This window comes from Parus major, chromosome 4 (genome assembly GCF_001522545.3).
Source record: "Parus major isolate Abel chromosome 4, Parus_major1.1, whole genome shotgun sequence".
In the NCBI taxonomy this organism is placed as follows: domain Eukaryota; kingdom Metazoa; phylum Chordata; class Aves; order Passeriformes; family Paridae; genus Parus; species Parus major.
The window spans coordinates 59,485,297-59,505,545 of NC_031771.1; the positions used below are offsets into that span (position 1 = coordinate 59,485,297).

Genomic DNA, 20,249 nt, shown 5'->3' on the forward strand with positions numbered 1-20,249 from the left:
AGTAAAAATTATTTAAAATAAATAGAAATTACTGTGACATACACAAACACATGTGCACAGAGAACCATGTGCATGCACAGATTCACAGCCCTGCTCAACCTGAAAAATAAATTGTCTTAAATTGTCATTCCTCTGTGAAGCCAGAAGCAATCTGATGACCTTTACTATTGTGTCGAATCCTTACCTGTGCTACAAGTCCCAGATTTAACATAAGCACCATACAGAAAGGCAGCCTTTGTAGAGACTCTGGATAATATATTTTCCTGGTAAACAGATTTTTGCAATAGAAATACCACAGTTTCTCTGTATATAGAATTATTATATATTGTCATGGAAAACACTGCATTTCAATGCATCAGTCAAGCTATGTTCATCCAAATATTAAATAGTCACATAACAAGAGATTTAACCTTGCAAGTCCTCCAGTGGAGGATCCTTGACTGAAGAACGGTTCAGTCAGATAAACCTGGCCCCAGGAAACCCAGGCCATTCCAGTTGTACTGAAATTTAAAAAGCAGATCACCACTGTCCACTTGTCAAAGGAAAATCTTTTAAACTTAAAATCTCACAAAAAATATCTCTCTTCCCTTCAGAAATACACTAGGTGGATCAACAGAAAAATACATCTGAACACCTGACAGATAAGAATGGCAATTGTCAACTCTCAAACACTTTTTTTTTTATTTGAGAGATTTCTGGTATTTTACATTAATATTGAGGCTACATTCAAATAAATTTATAGGTTAAATTCTGCCTCAAAAACAAAACCCCACCTCTCATTCTAAGTCAGTAAAACCCTCACTGACACAAAACTTCCCCTCACCAATATAAATTAAATGCATATCTAGAAAACAGAATTTGGCTCTGATACTGCATCTTAAGAGGACACAAACAAAAAATCTTAATACCCAAGATGTCACTCCTGGCAATTTCTGGAAGCCAAAACCTCTGGAAGCTGATATGTTATCAGAAGAAATTTTGTTTCCTTCTTAAGTACATTTGTTTGTTAATCTAGTGTCACTGACATACATTTTATATAACATTTTATTTAAATAATATTTTATATGAGGACAAATAAAAAGAATTACACAGATAACACAACATGGGAAATTAAATTTTGAACAACTAAATCTTACTGTACAAAAGCAAGAGGTGGCAGACTCATGGTTAAGCCTATTTTAGATAAAATAAGATAAAATCCTGTTGTGTCTCAAGTCTGTAGCATCTCTGGAGACATCCTCTTGCACAGAACTGGTCTTCTGCTACTTACAGACAGCAGAGAATTTTTCGATAAACTTTTTAGATTTAAGGTGGATGCTGGTTTTACGTTAGGAATAGCTTTTGTGATATAAAAGACTCAGTTTTGAAAAGATAATGTTTCTTTTGAATACCTTGGTTTTAAAATATGCTCTGTAAGAAAACTGAGACCTGATTTTTCAAAGTGATACATATATCCAGAAAAATTGCTAAGAATTACAGGTACCCAGCAACTACAAAATCAAACTTATAGTTTGACCTAGGCTTTTTAAGAACAGAAGCACCCAAACGCCCCTTCACATTACTGTGGTTTATAGACATAATTAAATAACCTGTTTGTGTGCTCTTGTCTGTTTGCATGCACATGTGCATCCCTGACACCACAGCTTTTACATCTGAAATTTTTTCCAAAGCTGCAGGACTTGGTGAGGTATAAAACTGAATTATCGACAGGTATAGTTGAGCATGTTCATAAATAAGCACATAAATTGAACAAAACTGTACCTGCAAAAAGAGCAGACACTGAATTTTCTTGCTTTTGTAAGAGTCCATTAATATATTAACAGAGGTTTTACATATTTTATACACTCAGATATATACATATATTTTATCAGTAATGTGTGCTAACGTACAGACATATGCAAACATCTGTGTACACTTACCACACACACACTCACATTCCCTTATCTACACACATTCAAGTTCTTTGTTTTCAAATAAAATGCCACCATTTATTTAATAGACACTGAAATTGGTTCCAGGCTCTCCATGATTTTAGAATTATAGAAAAAGTTAACTTACATCTGGCATTGCATTTGACAAAAAAAATCTGGACTTTACAACCAAATTAAAATAAAAGGAAAGACCAAACACATCCCTCACGCTATCAGCTTTCCAATCAGGAATCAAGATATCGGAATGAATCTGGTATAACTGCAAGAGGCAATGGCAGCGTTTTGTGTGAGTGCTTTTTTACAATGAACGTGAACCTTTTGCAAGATGAATTAGTATGAATTTGTGGCGAGCACAAAGTTCTTTCCTAGGCAGGTCACTGCTGAGCTCCTTTCTTCTTCTGCTCCAGCTCCTGCAGGCGTTCCTCGCGGCACTGCGCGTGCTGCGTCCCCACTTTGTGCGCTGTCTCGGTGGCTGCAATGTCAATCTGGGCATACCGGGACGATCCACTCCCTGAAACACCAAGTGGCATCCTGTAAAAGACTGCATCCCTCATGTATTCCTGAGTAAAAAAGCTGTTGTGACAATTCCTCCACGGATTTCCTGGATTGATTTTTTCCAGTATTATAGAAAGCTATATAAAGAGAGTAAGGTGATAACAATAGCTGAAACAAAACACCTCGAAAGCTTTGTTATCTACATATTTTAGTTGTCTGGTTTTCCTCAAATAAGCAAATTAACCTCTTGCATTTCTGCCCCAGGTTCAAATCTCCACCCCTATTACCTCTATTACTCCCAGTCAATGAAATAATTGAGCTTGGCTCTTCCACTTCTGGGAGGCTTCCTCACCAGGCTATGAATCAGGAAACGAACACCTGGTATTTGAACAGAAAACACTTGTGGCAGCTGGCAGTGTTCTTTGTCTGGATCAGGCACCCTGTGAATGTTTACCAGAGCAACCACCTTCAACCTCACACAGAATGACACTTCAGCTCATTTTTCTTGGAGACAGGGGAGACAAAAGCTGCTCAGTCTGTTAAGTTATATAGTTCTATATACTAGATATATAAGGCTAGAGGCTGGGAAAACTTTAATATGAAAAAAAAATATTTCTGGTCATTAAAGGAACCTTGAGTGGGAGATTAGTTGACATTTAGGAAAATTTATAGCCTTTAACTCTTCATATTTAATGCCTTGGCTCATTGTCTTTAAAACTAAGAAAATATTGCTTTTGCATTTCAACAGGATGTTGTAGAGACAGCTACATTAAGGTCTGAGAGAAGCTTAGACTTACTTAATAAAAAACATAAAAACATTTAAAAATCAATGTGAAAAGTGCTAGCATTTCAAAGTTAATAAAATTGCTGAAATTAGAAGTACAAAAATTAAAATCTTTATAGCTGAGAAGTATAGATGGAAAACCCATCAATATCAAATGCAATCAATTAAATGCCAAATTCTGATGAGGGGCTTTCTATAGCAAGGACTGCATCTCTAAATGACAACACATGGCAGATCTATTGCATGTTTATGTGCTAATTGCACAAGTTAAGCATTAGAAGGAAAATACCCAATCCAAACAAAATAATTTTTTAAAAAAAACAACAAAAACATTAAAAAATGAAATAATTTGCATTTTCTCTGTAGAACTTTCACACAGCCTCATGGAGAGCAGATAGAAGAACACCGTGTTCTGTTGTGAATTATTTGCTGCATGGCTCCACAGCCAGTGTCTTCAGGAGCAAGCCCTGTACACCCACACCCACAGCCCTGCTTCTGAAGCCAAGAAAGAAAAATGAGGTAAGTGTATTTGTAATATGCAATGAAAATCTTGAGAACACAAGCAAATTACTGTCTTTCAAACTCCTGAGTTTGAAATGTTGGCTTTAGAAGGAGCGCAGATACAATCACCTGTCAAAGGAAAGCAACATCTTATAGAACTTCATTACTCAAAAATCTTTTCCAAGAAGAGATGCCAATTAAAAAAATGCCTCGGAAACAGGGGTTGAACAGGGTTCAGCTCCTCTGTTTGCAGAAGCCTGTGGATAGATCATTCTTGCTGGAATCATTAAGGTTGGAAAAGACCTCCAAATCATCGAGTAAAGCTCTGACCAAGCTCCACCATCAACTAAGCCACAGTACTAAGTGCCACATCAAGTCATCTTTTGGACAGTTACAGGAATGATGACTCCATCACTTCCCTGGGAAGCCTGTTCCAACGCCTGACCATCCGTTCAGTGAAAAATTCTTCCTGATGTCAAACCTGAACCTCCACTGGGCAGCTTGAGGCCATGTCCTCTCCTGTCGTTGTTGCCTGGGAGAAGAGGCCAACCCCCACTTGATTACAAACTCCTTTCAGGCAGTTGTGAGAATGATAAGGTCCCCCCTGAACCTCCTTTTCTCCAGGGTGAACACCCCCAGCTCCCTCATCTTGTCCCTATATGAAATCAGGATTCCACATATCCCATACATTCTGCATATTCTTTGCTGTTTAAAAGTAGACTTCCTTACCTCTTATGCTTGTGCTAGACTCTTGAAGTTCCAGTTCCATGTAGTGAAGCTGTTTTTTGGAAGTAGGGCTGACAGGAATATTGACATAGGTGGCTGTCTCACTGTGGGGTCGATCTGGTGTAGGGACATCAGCTGAATAACCTACTGCCCCTTCTGAAATAAGTAACAAGTTACAACAGGCACTGTTTGCAAACAGGACATTCCTCAGGGGTAGGTGGGACATGAGAAAAGCAAAGTTAAATATCCTGAGACACTGATCAAGTCAGGATCTATGCAGAAGACCACAGACAAGATCTCCCTGTGTTGTGGCAGAAGGCAAACACTCTGCAGATCCTCTAGCAGCAGCACTACCTTACAAGGCCTCCACCTCTACCTGAGGTTAGTAAAGCTTTATATGAAGTAATTTGTTCTAGGAAGATGTGAGCTACCTTATCATCTGCAAGACAGAGAGCAAAATCAGTAGAGGTTCTTAAAGCATGTCCCAAAAACAGGGACTGAAGAACTGTTTCAGGCAAAGGGACGGCAAACTTGAGGAGACAACACTGACAGCTTCCCTGTGCAGAAATGGAAAATATAGGAATGATACCAAATGAGGACAACAAAGTATTGAAGGACTTTGAATGAAAGTATTGCAGGAAGAAAATTGTGGAAAAACCCCTTTAAATAGTAAAGATCGCAGGAACTTTAGAGGAAAGCCCACAGAGTTTTGTAGAAATTTCTAAAAAACACACAGACTAACACCTACTAGGAAACAGTTCCTATAAAACAATTTTTACTTAAAAACAAACTTTTTTGTCTTTTTTTGGTTTGATTCTCAAGACCTCATCTAGCCCTGCTTTCAATTATTTTAATTTTTTCTGCCTGTTCAGTCCAGTTGGAGTCCTTAGCCTTAAAGACGTTCCACCTTTAAGTCAGTTTAAGACAGAGGAGTGCAGAGGGAAAACATCATCACTTTGAGGTTTGCCTTTTTCATGAAGTTTTCCTCTTAAGCTCTTCCTTGTCTCCACAAAGAACTCATATCAAATCTTTTTTTGTCCAAACTGCTGCTTTTCCTTTTGCCCATTTAGACACTACTGAAATGTGAATGGAGAGGTAGTAAGGTATCAAAGCATTTTAGAGCATAGGGGAAAATTACTTCTAGTATCCAGACAACAGCAGTTGTGAATAACCATTGAGGGAAACTTCACCTTCTTGGAAGTATTATGAGTAGCAGAGATAACTTATACAATGTTAGGCAACAGTATGGGCATGTTCCAGGATAATTGAATCTCCCCAGGCTTAAACTGTTTAAATCAAAGGAGTCTACTATACAGTTCAAAAGCTGAAAAGACTGGAAATTTGGCCAATTTTCTCACAGATTTTCATTAAAAAAACAGGAAAATCCAAAAACTATACAAATATTTCTCTGTCAGTCAGACTTCAAGATGTTGTTGCAAAGCAAGATTAGGAACAAAATGACAAAATCAATGCAGAAATGAATGCAGAAGGAATTTTTATATTTTCATCAAACATCATTCTCAGAAATTATTTTCAATTATTGTGTCCAAAGTATTGCAAAGGAATTTGGCCTGATTGAGCAAGAAGAGAGAAAAATCATTGCATTGACAACTTGCATCACAAAAGGTTAGAAGTTGCAGGCAAGTGACAATCTTAAGTACAGTCACGAACAGTCATGAAGGAAAAGATAATTTTTGAAGTCTCTCTGTCTGCTGTTAGAGTGATGTAACAGAGGTGTTGAGTGAAGCACCCTCAAAGTTAGCTAGCATGAAAACTAGCAAGATCCCCTATAGAACTAAATAGTTAATGGGTTTAAGGAAGTTGAACATTATACCTGATGCAAACAAACCAAGTGATTTTCCTGAGAGCTAAAAAGCTACACATGGAGAATTGGATTGGTAGGGCTTTGTGCAAGAAAAGCAAAAGAAACAAAACACAGAAAAAATAAAAACCAAAAAAAACAAACCAAAACCCTAAAAGCTGGCAACAGTCAAATATTCTTCTCAAAGGAGGAAGTAGAAGAAAAAAAAAGAAAAAAAAAATATTGGGCAAACAGGAATGGAAGGAAGGGGAAAGCCGCCTGTTTTTCAGTCTGTGCTGTCTTAGTAGAAACTGCTTTCTTTGTATGCACAGGAATACTTGGTTTTCATTTTTCCTTAAAAATAAAACCAAACAAAACAAACCTTTTTAGGCACTGAAAACTGGCTTTTATTTGCTGGAAGAGAAGGGTTTATTTAAAAAGCACAAAACAGTCAAATGTTCCTACTAATGCAAACATGGTGCAGTGAGTGATGGGCAGTGCTTTCAGCAGCCCCTCCTGGGTGGACAGGGACAGGAGGTGCTTCCAAGAGGGGTCAGAGGGCCAGTATTTGAGAACATTGTGAAAAGAGGATTTGAGAGAAAAACAGACCACAATGCATGGTTACACCATTCTGAAAGAACTGGTAGAATATCATGATGGCTTGAAGAGAAAGGGGGAAACTGTAGGAATCAAAAGAGATAGTCAAGCAAGTAACAGGAGAAAAATGAAAATTCAGTGGCCCTCAACTGAGAGGAAAAGAAATAAAAGGACTATAATTGGGGAGGGAAGAAGAAAGTTATATTTGAAACTGGTGTTGCAGTCTTTCTTTCATCAAGTGTTATTCATATTTTCTACCCAATATAGGCACCATTCTCAGAAATGAACAATAAACTACACAGAAAGAAAACCAGCACTATAAATGCAGCCCAAAGATAAGTGTATGTGTGAGCATGCATGTAAAGCTGAGATGCTCAAAGGGCAACAATTCAAAAATCACACTTAGAAGAGACCTCAACAATAAAAAGAAAGGGAAAATTAAAAAGAAACAGGAGTTGTTAGTGATCTCTGACACAAAAATCTGTACTCACCAGGTTCCTCAGAACTAGTTGGAGTTCCAGGTTCTGAAGGAAGTGTTAGCATCTCATATCCACCTTTAGGACCTAGAAAACAGGAACACTGTTAATGGCTCTGGATCTAAGAATTTTACAATATAATCAAACCCTATTCTTTTCTGGTTTTGACTTGTAACCTTTTAAACTAAATCAGACAGAATAATCTCAGAAAGCACAAACAGTGGCTAGTGCTGACTTTTCTGTAATGGTGATGTCAGCATTTCCTCATGAGTATAACACCAAGGAAACAAAATTTAGGACACTTTTACAACTATTCACACTGAAGGCCACTGAAGTCAACAGCAGTGCATTTTGCTGTACATCAGTGTGGGAGCAGAGCTATTTTGCATGCATGATTCAGGGAGAAATGAGTGGGTGATCTTGGGAACACCTGGAAGACTCTTGTTAAAATTCCACCTCCAGCATGATGGATATCTTCTTGATTTCTGAAAAAACATCAATAATGCTTAAGCTAGCCTTTCCAAAGAGAACTTTGCTTTCCAAGCTCAAATCACCATGTTTACATAGAAGTCAGGATGCACAACATCATTGGTCTTTCCTGAGCATGAAGCTGAAAAGAGATGCCTATATTTCTTCACTATTACAGACTCCATCCCAGTTAAAACCAGGCAAGCAAAAATGCTGTGTCCATAGAATGAACGTATTGCAATTAATTTTGAATGACAAACACACATAATTCTATCTGCTGGCAGTGTTTTTTTCCTCCATTATTATAAAGAAGTATATTTAAATGTAGTGGGTGTTTTTTCCCAGCATATCATTGTTAGGGTACAGGATTTCTTATGGTCTGAGGTGAACTTTTTTTGGTGGGTGCCCTTTGTTAAAGTGATGGCAGCATTTTACTGCTGTGAATAAGATTACTGCTTATACTCAGTCACTTATCTCATCTGTCACTGCCTCTTCTAAACTTATCCCATCTGTCAATGCCTTTCTGACAAAAACTCCTCAAAGCAAAAAACCCAAAGAAATACGTAAGCCTTACAAAGGGAATCAAGTCATGCATTACCTTAAATTATTTTAAACTTCAGAAATTATTAAAGTTTAAATTAGTTTCAATTTACATGCACACACATACCTCATAATTACTTTTACTTACCAGCTTGGAGACTGTGCCCTCTATGCACTTTCAAAGACCCAGAAGCTGCCAAGACAGAAGCACCACCTGTTTTCAAGCACAGACATTCATTAAATCTAAATACCTGTTTCATTTTTAGCAGGTGTTTCTGAAATAGCTAGAAAAAAAATACAACAAAACACAAAGAATTACAGGTCATTGTTCTTCATTCAGGCAATTTTTATTTTTTTTTAGGTTTTTTTTGGTGGGGTTTTTTTTTGGTTTTTTTCGTTTTTTGCTAAATTCTTTATCCTGAGTTTGTGGCATTAAAATCTAATTTAGTTGTTTTCTTCCTTTAGAGAGAAAGGAAGGCTTCTATTAACTCCAAGGATGCTGCCCATCCCTGCTTGTGGTGGGTACTACCTTCCTCACAGGGAAAGCTGTCTTCAGCTAAGCAGTAAAATGACAACAAGAACTGAATTAGGAGATCCTTTGCAATCCATAATGTAGCTTTAGCAGCAAAAGTTAAAGTGTTCATTAAAATCTGGTCAGACTGGATCCAAAACCTAAGAGAATGAGAAAACTGCCACACTTCAGGAGTCCCCCACCCATGTTTAGACGTGGACACACCAGGCCAGGGGCAAGGGAACACAAGGGATCTGGTTTGTGGGGATTGAATCCAGGCCACAGCACGTTCTTGTGAAACACCATCCCAGTGTTCCAGCCAGGAAAGCTTTCCATGGGCCAGATGGCACAGCCAGCCTCCCTTCCCCAGCCTGATTCTGGCCAGCAGGAAGCTGTCCTAGGGAAATTTGAGGAAACAAGAGCTATCAGCTCAGAAACCTGCAGGGGGGTGCCCAGCACTGCGGTTTGTGCACACACACATTCCTCCTTTCACCCAGCAGCATCACCCGCTCCTGCTGGCTGTGAGCATCACTGCCCTGGGGTGCCTCTCCCAGATCTGCCCTAAAGCACGACAACCACCCCGAAATAAAGCACCATCCAGCCCCGAATCCCTGCTCTCCGCTGCTCTCGCTGCGGACACCTGAGCAGAGCCGGGTGGAATTGACTTCCCGGCAGGAATAATGGTGAGGGAAGTGGTGGTGCGGAGCTGGAGCTGCCGGGTGGGCGGCCGGGGGTGTGAGGAGCCCTGCCACGGGTGACAGGGCGGCTCTGCCATGTGCTGCGCTAAACAGATAAAATTAACTCTCCTCTAAGCTGCTCAATAGGCTCTGAGCAGGTGAGACACCGCTCTGCACGTTGTTTTTAAAATAGCGGCCAAAAATTACCACAGCTCTTATGCAACATGAAGAAATTCTGTAAGATAAATATTCTGAAATATCTTAGAAAACTGCACGGCCTGGGAATCTAAAGAAAATGGCAATTTCTTTTTTTTTTTCTTTCCTCCTGTATAAAGTATACATACCTTCTAGATTTAGAATTTTAATTCTAAATCTGAGAGTTTCCAAGCTTGTAAAATTAATCCTACAGTTTTATAAAATGAATCGAAAAAAACCACTCATTATTTCACTTAATAAGGACAATGGATTAAAATAATAAAAAATTATTTCAACAGGGCACAACTGAACTAAAACCTTTAGTTTGTTCTCTTTATGTACATGAAAGCATATACAGGGTAATCCAAGGCTACAAAGTTCGATTTTAAAGTATGCCAAACTGAGAATCTGATTTTGTATTTTAACAAATGAGATCAGACTGTAGAACCTTTACAGATTGTGGAACTCTGGTAAGGACTTAACACCTAAAAATGTTACTTGGAATTTTGTTTTTAACAAGACTGCTGATAAAAATAAATGCAAAAATAGGACAGCCCCAGGCTAGCTGATTTACTTATATTTTCACTGTAACTCATCTTCCTTTTTCTCTCATCAATGCATCCTCTATCTGCATTAAAAACATCAGAATACGGTTTATGAAGCCAAAAGCCTCACCTTCCTTTGGAGAAAGATTACAGTCATGCTAATTCCAGCTTCATCACAAAACTAGTGTGGGGTTGAGTTTTTTTTTTTCCCCTCAAAAACTTATGGCAATTCAGCAGAAATTATTCCAGAGGCATTGTGGATTTTTAAGCAACATTTTTAGGATTTGTGAAGAACACGTGGGACTTGAAAGGAGATTTAAAACAATAAGAAATTCCAATCCATTTATGGTCAGGATTAAATTTTCCCATTCAGAGCTTATTATAAAGAACCATGTTAATGTTTCAGGATTTGACCTGTTACATTTTCCTTATTTTCAATTCTGGCAACTAACAAATATTTACATAGTCAAATCTCTCAGGGAATTTTTTTTGAAGCTTTGAACTTCATCATATAAACACATATCAACAGAGATCAACCTAGATATTTACTTCCTTCTTCTTTTCAGCTCTATAACTGTATAAACTGGTTTGTTTCTTATTCATTAATTCTAGAATAACTCTTGCAGGAATGGAAAAAGCAAGTTAGAAAGATAAACTTCTTAGCAAATAAAGTATCCAGCAGGAGACAGACACTCCCGTTATTCTTTTCATTTTACAAGGGATTGTTAAGAATTTTATTTTTTTTTCAGTTTCCCCTGCCATCCAGTTCTGTGTGGCTGACTCGCTCAAGTCTTTGTCAGACCTGAGTATCTCATCAAGAGAGTTACTTCTGTTCTACTCTCCTCAGTGTGTAAGAGGAAGAAGATATTCAAAATGTGACAAAATTAAAATAATCTACAGGATATTTTGAATTCTGACATTTGATTAGACTCAAAAGTTTAATGTAGCTCAATGAAGACAACAACTATTTGAAATATTTTTCTAACTTTATAGTAATTGCTTTATGCCCATTCTTCAAAAATAAGGACAGTTTACAGCACATGTGCTACAAGAAAGAACCATGAAAAGAAAAAGAAACCAGCCAAAAAAAAAAAAAAAAAGAGGGAAGATGGAATATAAACTATAAACTGAGCCCATACAGTTTACATTTTCAAATCTTCTGGCCTACCATTGCATGACCACTGAGGAGACACACACAGCCCTGCACTGCATTCACCAAGTGATCACTTCTCACTGCCCACTTCAGGTCACAAACTCTTCAGGTCTATAAAACTTCCTGACAAGGAGTCAGGATAGAAGAAAACACCACATTCTGTGATAAAACCCTGTTTCTTGCTGAATTAAAACTTGCTTTATTATGAAGAACTTTGACCCACTCACCCAAGCAACATTCCCATCTCCTCCTTTGAAAACAGATACCTTGCTTAAAAGAGCATCCAAAGGCCAAAGAGGCTGACTGACAGGAGAAACCCTGCAAGTACACCAGGAGGTTGTTTCATGTAAATGTAATAGGAGACTTCCTGCTGCTGTATATTTGCCCTACAGAACTTCCCTGTTTGTTCTCTTCGATTTTCAAAGTAATTTCATATATTTTCTGCTATACAAATGGCATTATCTGCAAGACATAAAAGCTGAAGGGGATTCTTAAGAATGCTTACTTGCTCTACAGATTTCTCCATATTGAGCAATGTCTTCTCTCTCTAACAGACAACTTTAAAAGTGGTAGAATCTCTCAAAATTAGAAATGCATTCAAGCACTCTGTTCAAATATTGCTCCTCAAAAATGTCTATTTAGTCTGTGCAAAAAAATAACAGAGGATCTAACTACCTCTAGCTATTATTCATCTTCCCATGCTGTGGGCCATTCCAGCCCAGCTTCCTATCCTTAAAAAACGCAAAATCATTAAACTAGAATTATTATCATTTTCCTGTGCCAGGAAATTCAGTTTCCTGGTTGGTTTTTATTTTTTTGGGGTTTTTTGTTTTTTTAAAATACACTCTCAAAGATGCTTTGATTACATTTAATTCAAAAATCTTGATACACGTGAAGGTCAGGACCCACAATGGCCAGGGATGAAGGTCACACACAAAACCAATTTATTTTTTTTTTAATTGAAATAATCACTATATGTGCAAATAAGGTCCTCATCTTTGTCTTCTAGAAGGCTGGGATATGCAATTTCCCCAGATTTCAGTGTCAGAGAAGACATGGGGAAGCAAATCATGAATAAATAAAGGACAGGACTAGAGGGTCACTGTGTCACAGACTCACCACTTTCTGTCACCCCCTATGCAGAGAACAGGAACCTGCTGGATCTGCTCAGCCCAGGGGATGAAGCAGCAGAATTGGATCATTCACTGGCATGGTTTCCCCAGAGTTTTCTTTCCCCCTTGGAAAATGGCCCCCCTTACTTCAGACAGTCACCAAGGCAAACTTATAGCTTGTAAATGCAATATGCATTTTAATCAGCTTACTTTTCCTGAGCTCCTATTTTTCTTCCCTTATAGAAATATTTTGAGTGCACTTGTAGAATAAAGCAGGACCAAGAAAGAGCATGTCATATTATGGTAGGGTTTAATTAATCAGTTTTTCATTAGAATGATGCTTTTCTATTACAGAGTTTAGCCCTGTAAGGTATGACATCAAATACCTGTTGTGGACACTGTTCAACACACAGTCCTTTACTGGCTCAATAAAAATATCAGAGTGCACTTGATCTTCCTACTTCTGAAGAGCTGACAGCATAAATCCTGAAAAAAGTGAGAATTGTAAATTGTTTTCAACCTAAGCAATAAAAACCACCACAGTATGGCCCAGATTCCTCCTTCTCATTGCTCTGAATTAATTCCTTAAAAGCTGACTCCTAAGCTTGGAATAAAAGTATCATGCTGCATAGGTATGCAATAAAAATATTTTAAAATGCACAAAAAAGCACCTAGTTTTCCATCAGAAAAGCTAAGCTGTCAGACAGCTGACTTCATTTTCAGCACCTGTTATATATTTAATTTTATTCTTTCTTCTTGTCTGCCTGCCTGGAGTCCCTCTCTACCTAAGAAAAATTTAACAGAGCTACATAGTTCATAATCAGCATTCAGGTGATATTTTAGCTGAATTCCAATCCACAGCATTGCTTTATGTTTATTCCTTAATTCATCCCCTGAGAACATTTCCCAACAAGCATTGTGTAGGTTTTGTATTGCAAGCTAAGAGGCTGTCAGAGAGTAAAAGTGTCTGTTGCAACACTGAAGGATTTGGTCCTATGGAATAAAGGGGGAAATGGAAAAGAAGAGAGATAATTTACAAGTCAAAAAGCAACATGGAAAGTGCACTGCTTCCCTGGGAGCATATTTGTTACTTGTCCAATACAACATTCAATTCTGGCTTTTGCAAAGCCAGAGCCCATGGCACAGAGGCACAGGGAGATCAGACCTCCCCCCAGGAAAGTTTAATTTCAGTGTGGAAATACTCAGGACTGGGAATGGCTCATGGGAATGCCCAGGCAACCAATTCCCCTGTGGGAATGTGGAAAGGATGAAAGTTTCTGAAATATGGTGCAGAGAGCTGGTATGAAATGCCTTCTCCAGGGACTGCAGTGTCCCTAAGCACTTCTGAAAGCTATTCCAGCTACCAGCTTCCCTTCTCTAAATAGGAGTCTTGGGATTCAGGCTGCTCAGCTCATTTGGAAGGGATTGGCAGCTAAGGACAGAAATAGTGGCATTTCCCTAAGGACAAAAATAGTGGCATTTCCCCTCCACACAAAACAGCCTCATGACTTAAACATCATTCATAAAAGAAGATTGCTGTGACAGAGTTCTACTCAAATGAGAAAATACAAATATTCTGAAGGAAATCATTCACCCTAATGAGTAAGAGCTGCAGGTTCCTTACCTAAGGTGTTGCAATGGAATAGAAAGGAGAACAGAATTTAAGTAAGAGGCTTAAATTGCAATGAGAAACAACCGCTAGGAAATATATTGTAAATGTAAGAATAGCAGAGGATTTTGGATGATTCAAGGTGAATTAAGGATTATCACTGCAGAACTAAACAAACATCTCTCAGACATACACAGAAGAGCATTCAAATCTCAGGGCAGAGACTCTTGCTAGAGAACTGCTTCATTCCTATTTTTCCAACACCACTTTGGTTTATAGTGCCACAATGATAATGAAGATAATGACAATCTCTTCAGCTCACCATTGTGTGAAGGAATGAGCAGTCTATTATTTCACCTCTCAGCACTGAATGTGGATCTTATTCATGATCCCTTAACTCAAAGCACATAAGCAGTTCCTGAGAAAAAGACCTACATCTCTGAAATTGCAACCACCAGCTCAAGCTACAGGATTTTTTAAGCAGTCCTGAGAGTCTCTCTATGGGTCCCATGAGAACTGCTCACACAAAATGTACTAAACTGAGGTGTCCCCAGAATCCATCAGTCTCAGGAAATCTGAATCATACTTTTGAACCTCTATCTTGTCATGGTATTTTGAGGTCCATCATAACTATGAATGTGGTCTATTATACTTGAGAGCACACATCCACACATCATACAACTCCAAAGAATCCCTTACCTTTATCTGTAATACAAAACTATGATAACAATGGGAACATTTTCCTCCTACAAACTCAAGTAATTTAATTCAGTCTCTCTTTCTAATCAATATTTACAAAGTTATTTATAACAAAGGCAACCAAATTATTTAAACCAGAATTAAATGATTCACCCCAACTTGGTTTTTTCCATCTAGTAATACAACTTAGAATTGTTGCCATATTTAGAACACTTTTCTGTTTGCCATTAGAATGAAACACAATTTTCTAAAGTTACTGAGTCTGTTGCTGAGCATATCTAACTAAAAGAAGAAAGAGAATACCCACTTTCCCTTCCAACAAACTGAAAAATACACAAACAATTGATCCGTGACTGTTTAATTCTGTATCTTGCTACAGAGTTGAGACATTCAAGAGCAAAAACATTGCATAGAACCTGTGGACACCTGTAGCCCAGGAAGGAATTGGTTTGCATTCTACAGTGCATTTGAATGAAAATATGATTAAAAAGAAATATGTTTGTAAGTGAACTGCTACATTAGGAAATTTTATATGTGGGTATTGTGTCATTGTACAATCATCCATGCTAGCAGAGGCACCTTGCCATGGAGGTGCACAATACAGGCTTTGAAAGTAGTTACCTCAAATCAGTGTGCCTTTATTTTATTCTCAACAATTGAAAATAATCTCTCATAACAGAGAACCATAGACAAGTCCTAATGCAGTTCCTCTAGTCCAGCAGAACAGTGTGAGTGACAGCTCAGCACCCTGGGACCTTCAGCTTGGATTAAATATTCAAATGCCACAGAATATTATGAAAGCTTTGAAATGACAAGTCCAATTATACTTAAAATTTCATACATATGAAAGACAAAACTTTATGAAGAAATAGGAATATGTATATGAAGAAATAATAATATTAATAATAATATTAAAATGAAATATCTAAGGACAATAAAAATGCAATGACAGAAAACTGCAGCTCCTTTTGTATTCTGAAAAATAGTTTTAATATTGAAGAATAAAATTGTACTGGTATATTGGAGTATTTGAGAGGTGAAACCCACAAAGAAAACTTCAGTCACTGGCTTTAGATGCTGCATTTGTCTTAAGCATTTACACTTATTCCTGCAAGAGTTCTTTCCATAAACTATATTTTCCCAGTGTACCAGACAATAAAACACACCTGCTCAAACTTCTTCAGTCTTGCAGCTTCTTTTTCAGTTGATACAAAAATCTGCTCTGTATTTCTGCAGTTCCAATTTGCTTCATGATAGGTTTTATCAAAACAGCTAACTCCCTCATATGCATGAATAGTCTGAGATTAAGTTTTTTGTCAGATGTTGTTTGCATCCAAAATTAACTTGACACTGAAATTAATACAGAAATAACATTCTGCCCACCACATGCAGCAGAAGTTTCCCTGTATTTACACACACTTTAATCATAAGTGTTCTGCTTTCCTTGGTTTGAGTGGAGGACTACAAACTTGAGTACGAGAGGGAAAGATAAAATTAATGATCCAATTTGAGCTTCTGCTTACACCTCTATAAATCAAGCATAATTCCACTGACTTGAGTGGAATAACTAGCAACAAGATCTGCTAAATGCCTCTGGATTTTCTCCTGCTAAGACAGACAAAGGAAGCGAGTTACTTTTAACCTTCCCCAGAGACACCTTCTGATCCTGAGTATCTTACTGGATTTGTTCACACAAGTATCCATCAGCTATGCTGCTTTATGTATTTGCCAAGGTTTTTAATGGAGTAAAGAAACCCAGCCACAAAGAGCTGTTCCATGCCTATTGGAGGTGGGTATCCTATGAAATTTAATTCTGATGAGTTACCAGTAAACTATTTAAGGAATGGAAAGGCATTTAAGACACTAACCAAATTCTTTGCACAGATTCTCTCTAAGGTCTAAGATGGGGAGAAACTAGGCAAAACCAAATGCTTATGAAATGTTTTCTTTGAAGTAAAATGATAATTCAAAGGTGCCAGACCAGTTTGACAGCGAACTCAGTGACCAACACATTCTACTGAGAAGTTTACAATGCAAGGATGGTCAGTGCCTTTGCCAAAATAATCTTTCCAGGCCAGATACTCAGTGTCCTCTCATTAGCGATTTTGTTGCTCAATTAATAATTTCAATGACATGAGAGAAGCATTTCCAAGTTGCTTCTAGTAAAGATTCATTCCTCTGATTTTGTGCTATTTAGGAAACTGTCTATACACATTGAACACATAATCAAGTTTCCTTTGGTGCTAATATTGCCTAAAAAGAAAAGTTTTTTGGTGTTTTTGAATAAGTAAGTAGAAAAGGCACTAAACAGCATTTTAAAGAATCTGACAACTTTGAATCTCTTCAAATTAACAAAAGAAAGATAAAAATAAATATATTCATCTTTTCAACCAAGGTTATTGCAGATTACAATGTATTTCAGAACTGCCATACATGAATTGCAGCAGCAAAACCAACCACAAACAGGACAACTCTCAGTATAGTATTTAGTTCTGCTTCCACAAATATTCTGTTCTTCTTATCACAATTTGAGACTTAAACATCATTGTTAAATAAAGCAAATAACTAAAAGGCTCCTACCTGATATAGCTGGTAAGGCTCCAGACTGTAATACTGCTGTTCCCTAAAGAAAACAGAAAATTTTAGAATGAAAAATCTTTACAAAAAGTAAAAACTTGACAAAATACAGGAAGTATACAAAAGTAGAAGGAAGAGGAGGAAATCAGAAATGTGGCCAAAATTTCATTTTTGAAAGAGAAAAAACATCCCAAAGCATTTCAGAAAACATTAGCTTATACTTGACAAAGATGCAAAAATGCCAACAGAAGCTTGATGTGTGAAATTACATCAGATCTGGGACACAGTTAAAGATCATTTAAATTATAGGAAAGACAACAAATAACTACAAGAATCAGCTTTGATTGGATAAAGAAAGGAGCCTGAAATAATAAAAAAACCAAAAGCAGTGTTTTGTTATTAAATTATTTTTTCAGTCTTTAAGATTGTCTTCATTTCCCTTTTCAATATATCATGTTTTATTGTTTGTGCAATAAAATAATTGTTTCTGAGGCCTCCTGCTGCAATCCTCTGTAAAGCAGAGACTTCTCTAACAGTGGCAACTGCAAAGGCAACTCAGCAGAAAGAACAACAGAGACATGTAAAACTACCTTTTATAATTCTACAAAACACAGCAAAACATGCTTTTGCATGTAGGAAAACTTTTAAAATTATTATGTCACCATGTAGAAATGTAAGTGAATGGTTTTCAAATGCAGAGCATGAAGCAGATCTCAACCCACCCTCTGATTACATCAGAGGAGAAAAGGGGTAAGTGACCTCACTCAAATCATATGCTTTTGTCATGCCTGCTATGATACTCAGACAAAAACTAACATGATTACCTAAAGCCTCATAGTATAACTCATAAATATAGGTGAAATATCCTTCTAACATATAAACTTTCATCTGTGGCCCAGGAGCTGAGTGCTGGGGTCTGTGATGCATGGCACTGGCTCCAGCACGACACCCACCGTAAGCAGATCTTCACCATCCGTGCATCACACACCAGGAGCTGCATGGCCAGGGCTATTTTAGCTCTGGTACTGATCTGGCTGCTCTCAGATGACATTCACTTTTTATGTTCTGCTTCCAAATATCTTGGGTAGAGTTCAATGATAGGTGTTTGGAGAAGCCACTGGTTTGATATGCTGGATCATCATTCATACATTAGCTCGGTTGGCCTGAAAAGCTAAATAAAATTTAAGCCTGGCATTTCTTTCTGTGTGTACAAATAACCACCATGGCACATAAACCTTTTCACAATCAAAATGAGATTTTCTTTTCCTCCTTCTGTGTATATTTGGAATACCTTTACCATCCTCTAAACTTTTTTTTTTTTTTCCTATTAAGGTTTCATTTTTTATATTCAAATATTCACTCACTTTAAAAATTAAAAAAATATGTGATTGATCACACCTATTCTCATTTTTAAAAAAATAAAAATCTGAAGTTAAAAATATTGTCCCATACAAAGAGGAGCAGGCCTACCAGTCTTTATACAATTTTTCAGTGATTACATACCTAATCCTGCTCTGGTGCTGCTTATGGAAGTTTTAATCTTTGGGTCCAAGATCAACCCAAAAAGTCCAGATCATCTAATATAAGCTCCACAGCAAGGAGCAAAGATTCTGTACTGCACAGTTTCCTGGCTATAGAAGTTTTGCCAGATTCATAGTGACAAAAAGCACCAGAACAGCTTTGCAAGCTCACCTCTGTGGTGTAAAAAGGTGCCAGAAACTTGCAAGTTAGGTGGACAGAAACAAAAGAAGGAAAATATCATCTTAAAACTAATTCTTCCCATTATTGGCTATGATGGATAGCTGATCAATATTAACCAAGCATTTTCACCAAGTCAGAATATTTTTGTTTCCTATTTTGCCTCCTAAGAAGAGTAACCTACACTTCCAAGAAAAAGCAGATTAGCTTCTGTAGGTTTGAATGCAGAGCAGGGCTCCATCATCACTGGCAAGAGGAAAGAAATGCCAGTCACCTGATAACTGTGTCAACATTTCAGACACACCTCATCAGCCACAGCTTATGTAATTCCCTTTGTGTATCTTTAGAAATAAAGCTTTTCTTTCAGCTCATCTAAGTTTGGCAGCTTTTTATAGCTCCATTATTCTGTGCCTACTGAGAGTTAGAGTTCTCAGCACAGGAAAGATGAACCTCTTGGAGCAGGTCCAGAGGATGGACAGAAAATGATGGGAGGGCTGGAGCACCACTCCTTTGAGGAAAGGCTGAGACAGCTGGGCTTGTCCAGCCTGGAGAGAAGGCTCCAGGGAGGCCTTGGAGCCCTTCAGTACTTACAGGGCATTATAAGAAAGATGGGAACAGATATTTTGGCAGACTATGTTGTGATAGGACAAAGGGTAATGGTTTTAAAATAAAATATTATAGATTTAGACTGGATATAAGGAATAATTTTTTTATTATAATGGTGGTGAAACACTGGCACAGGTCACCCAGAAAAATTGTGGATGCTCCATCCCTGAAAACATTCAAGATTAGGCTGTATGGGGCTCTGAGGAACATGACATAGTGCAAGTGTCCCTACTCACTGGTAGGGACTCACAGAGGGTTAAACCAGGTGACCTCTAAAGGTCCCTTCCAGCTCAAAATATTCTGTGCTTTTCAGGTCTCTTTTGCTTTAGTCTGAGCACATATATGAAGTTTTGTCCCAGTCTGAGTTCTCAAGGCTGGAAGAAGAAGAGTTCAACATAAAGGGAGTCTCCCAGATTCTTCTTGTTATGAAACAGGACTTTGTACTTGACAGTAATAGAAGTAAATATTTGCATTCTGAGATTTTTATTCTGCACATACCAAAAATGCACTCATAAACAGAGGCTTGATTGCAACATTGGTCAAATGCT

The 20,249-nt window shown here is 37.7% G+C and overlaps 1 protein-coding gene across 2 annotated transcripts in view; it reads right to left on the minus strand.

Annotated features, from left to right (window-relative positions):
- Positions 1-662: 662 nt before the first annotated feature.
- Positions 663-20,249, minus strand: part of DOK7 (docking protein 7) — a 60,667-nt gene continuing 41,080 nt past the window's right edge. For both annotated transcript variants that reach the window (XM_015625745.3, XM_015625743.3), the window contains 5 exons: positions 17,401-17,443; positions 8,468-8,533; positions 7,327-7,398; positions 4,441-4,593; positions 663-2,442 (listed from right to left, as the gene is read on the minus strand). In XM_015625745.3, the coding sequence (XP_015481231.1) occupies positions 2,306-2,442; positions 4,441-4,593; positions 7,327-7,398; positions 8,468-8,533; positions 17,401-17,443 (471 nt within the window). In that variant the 3' untranslated portion in view covers positions 663-2,305. The remainder of the gene's footprint in view (positions 2,443-4,440; positions 4,594-7,326; positions 7,399-8,467; positions 8,534-17,400; positions 17,444-20,249) is intronic.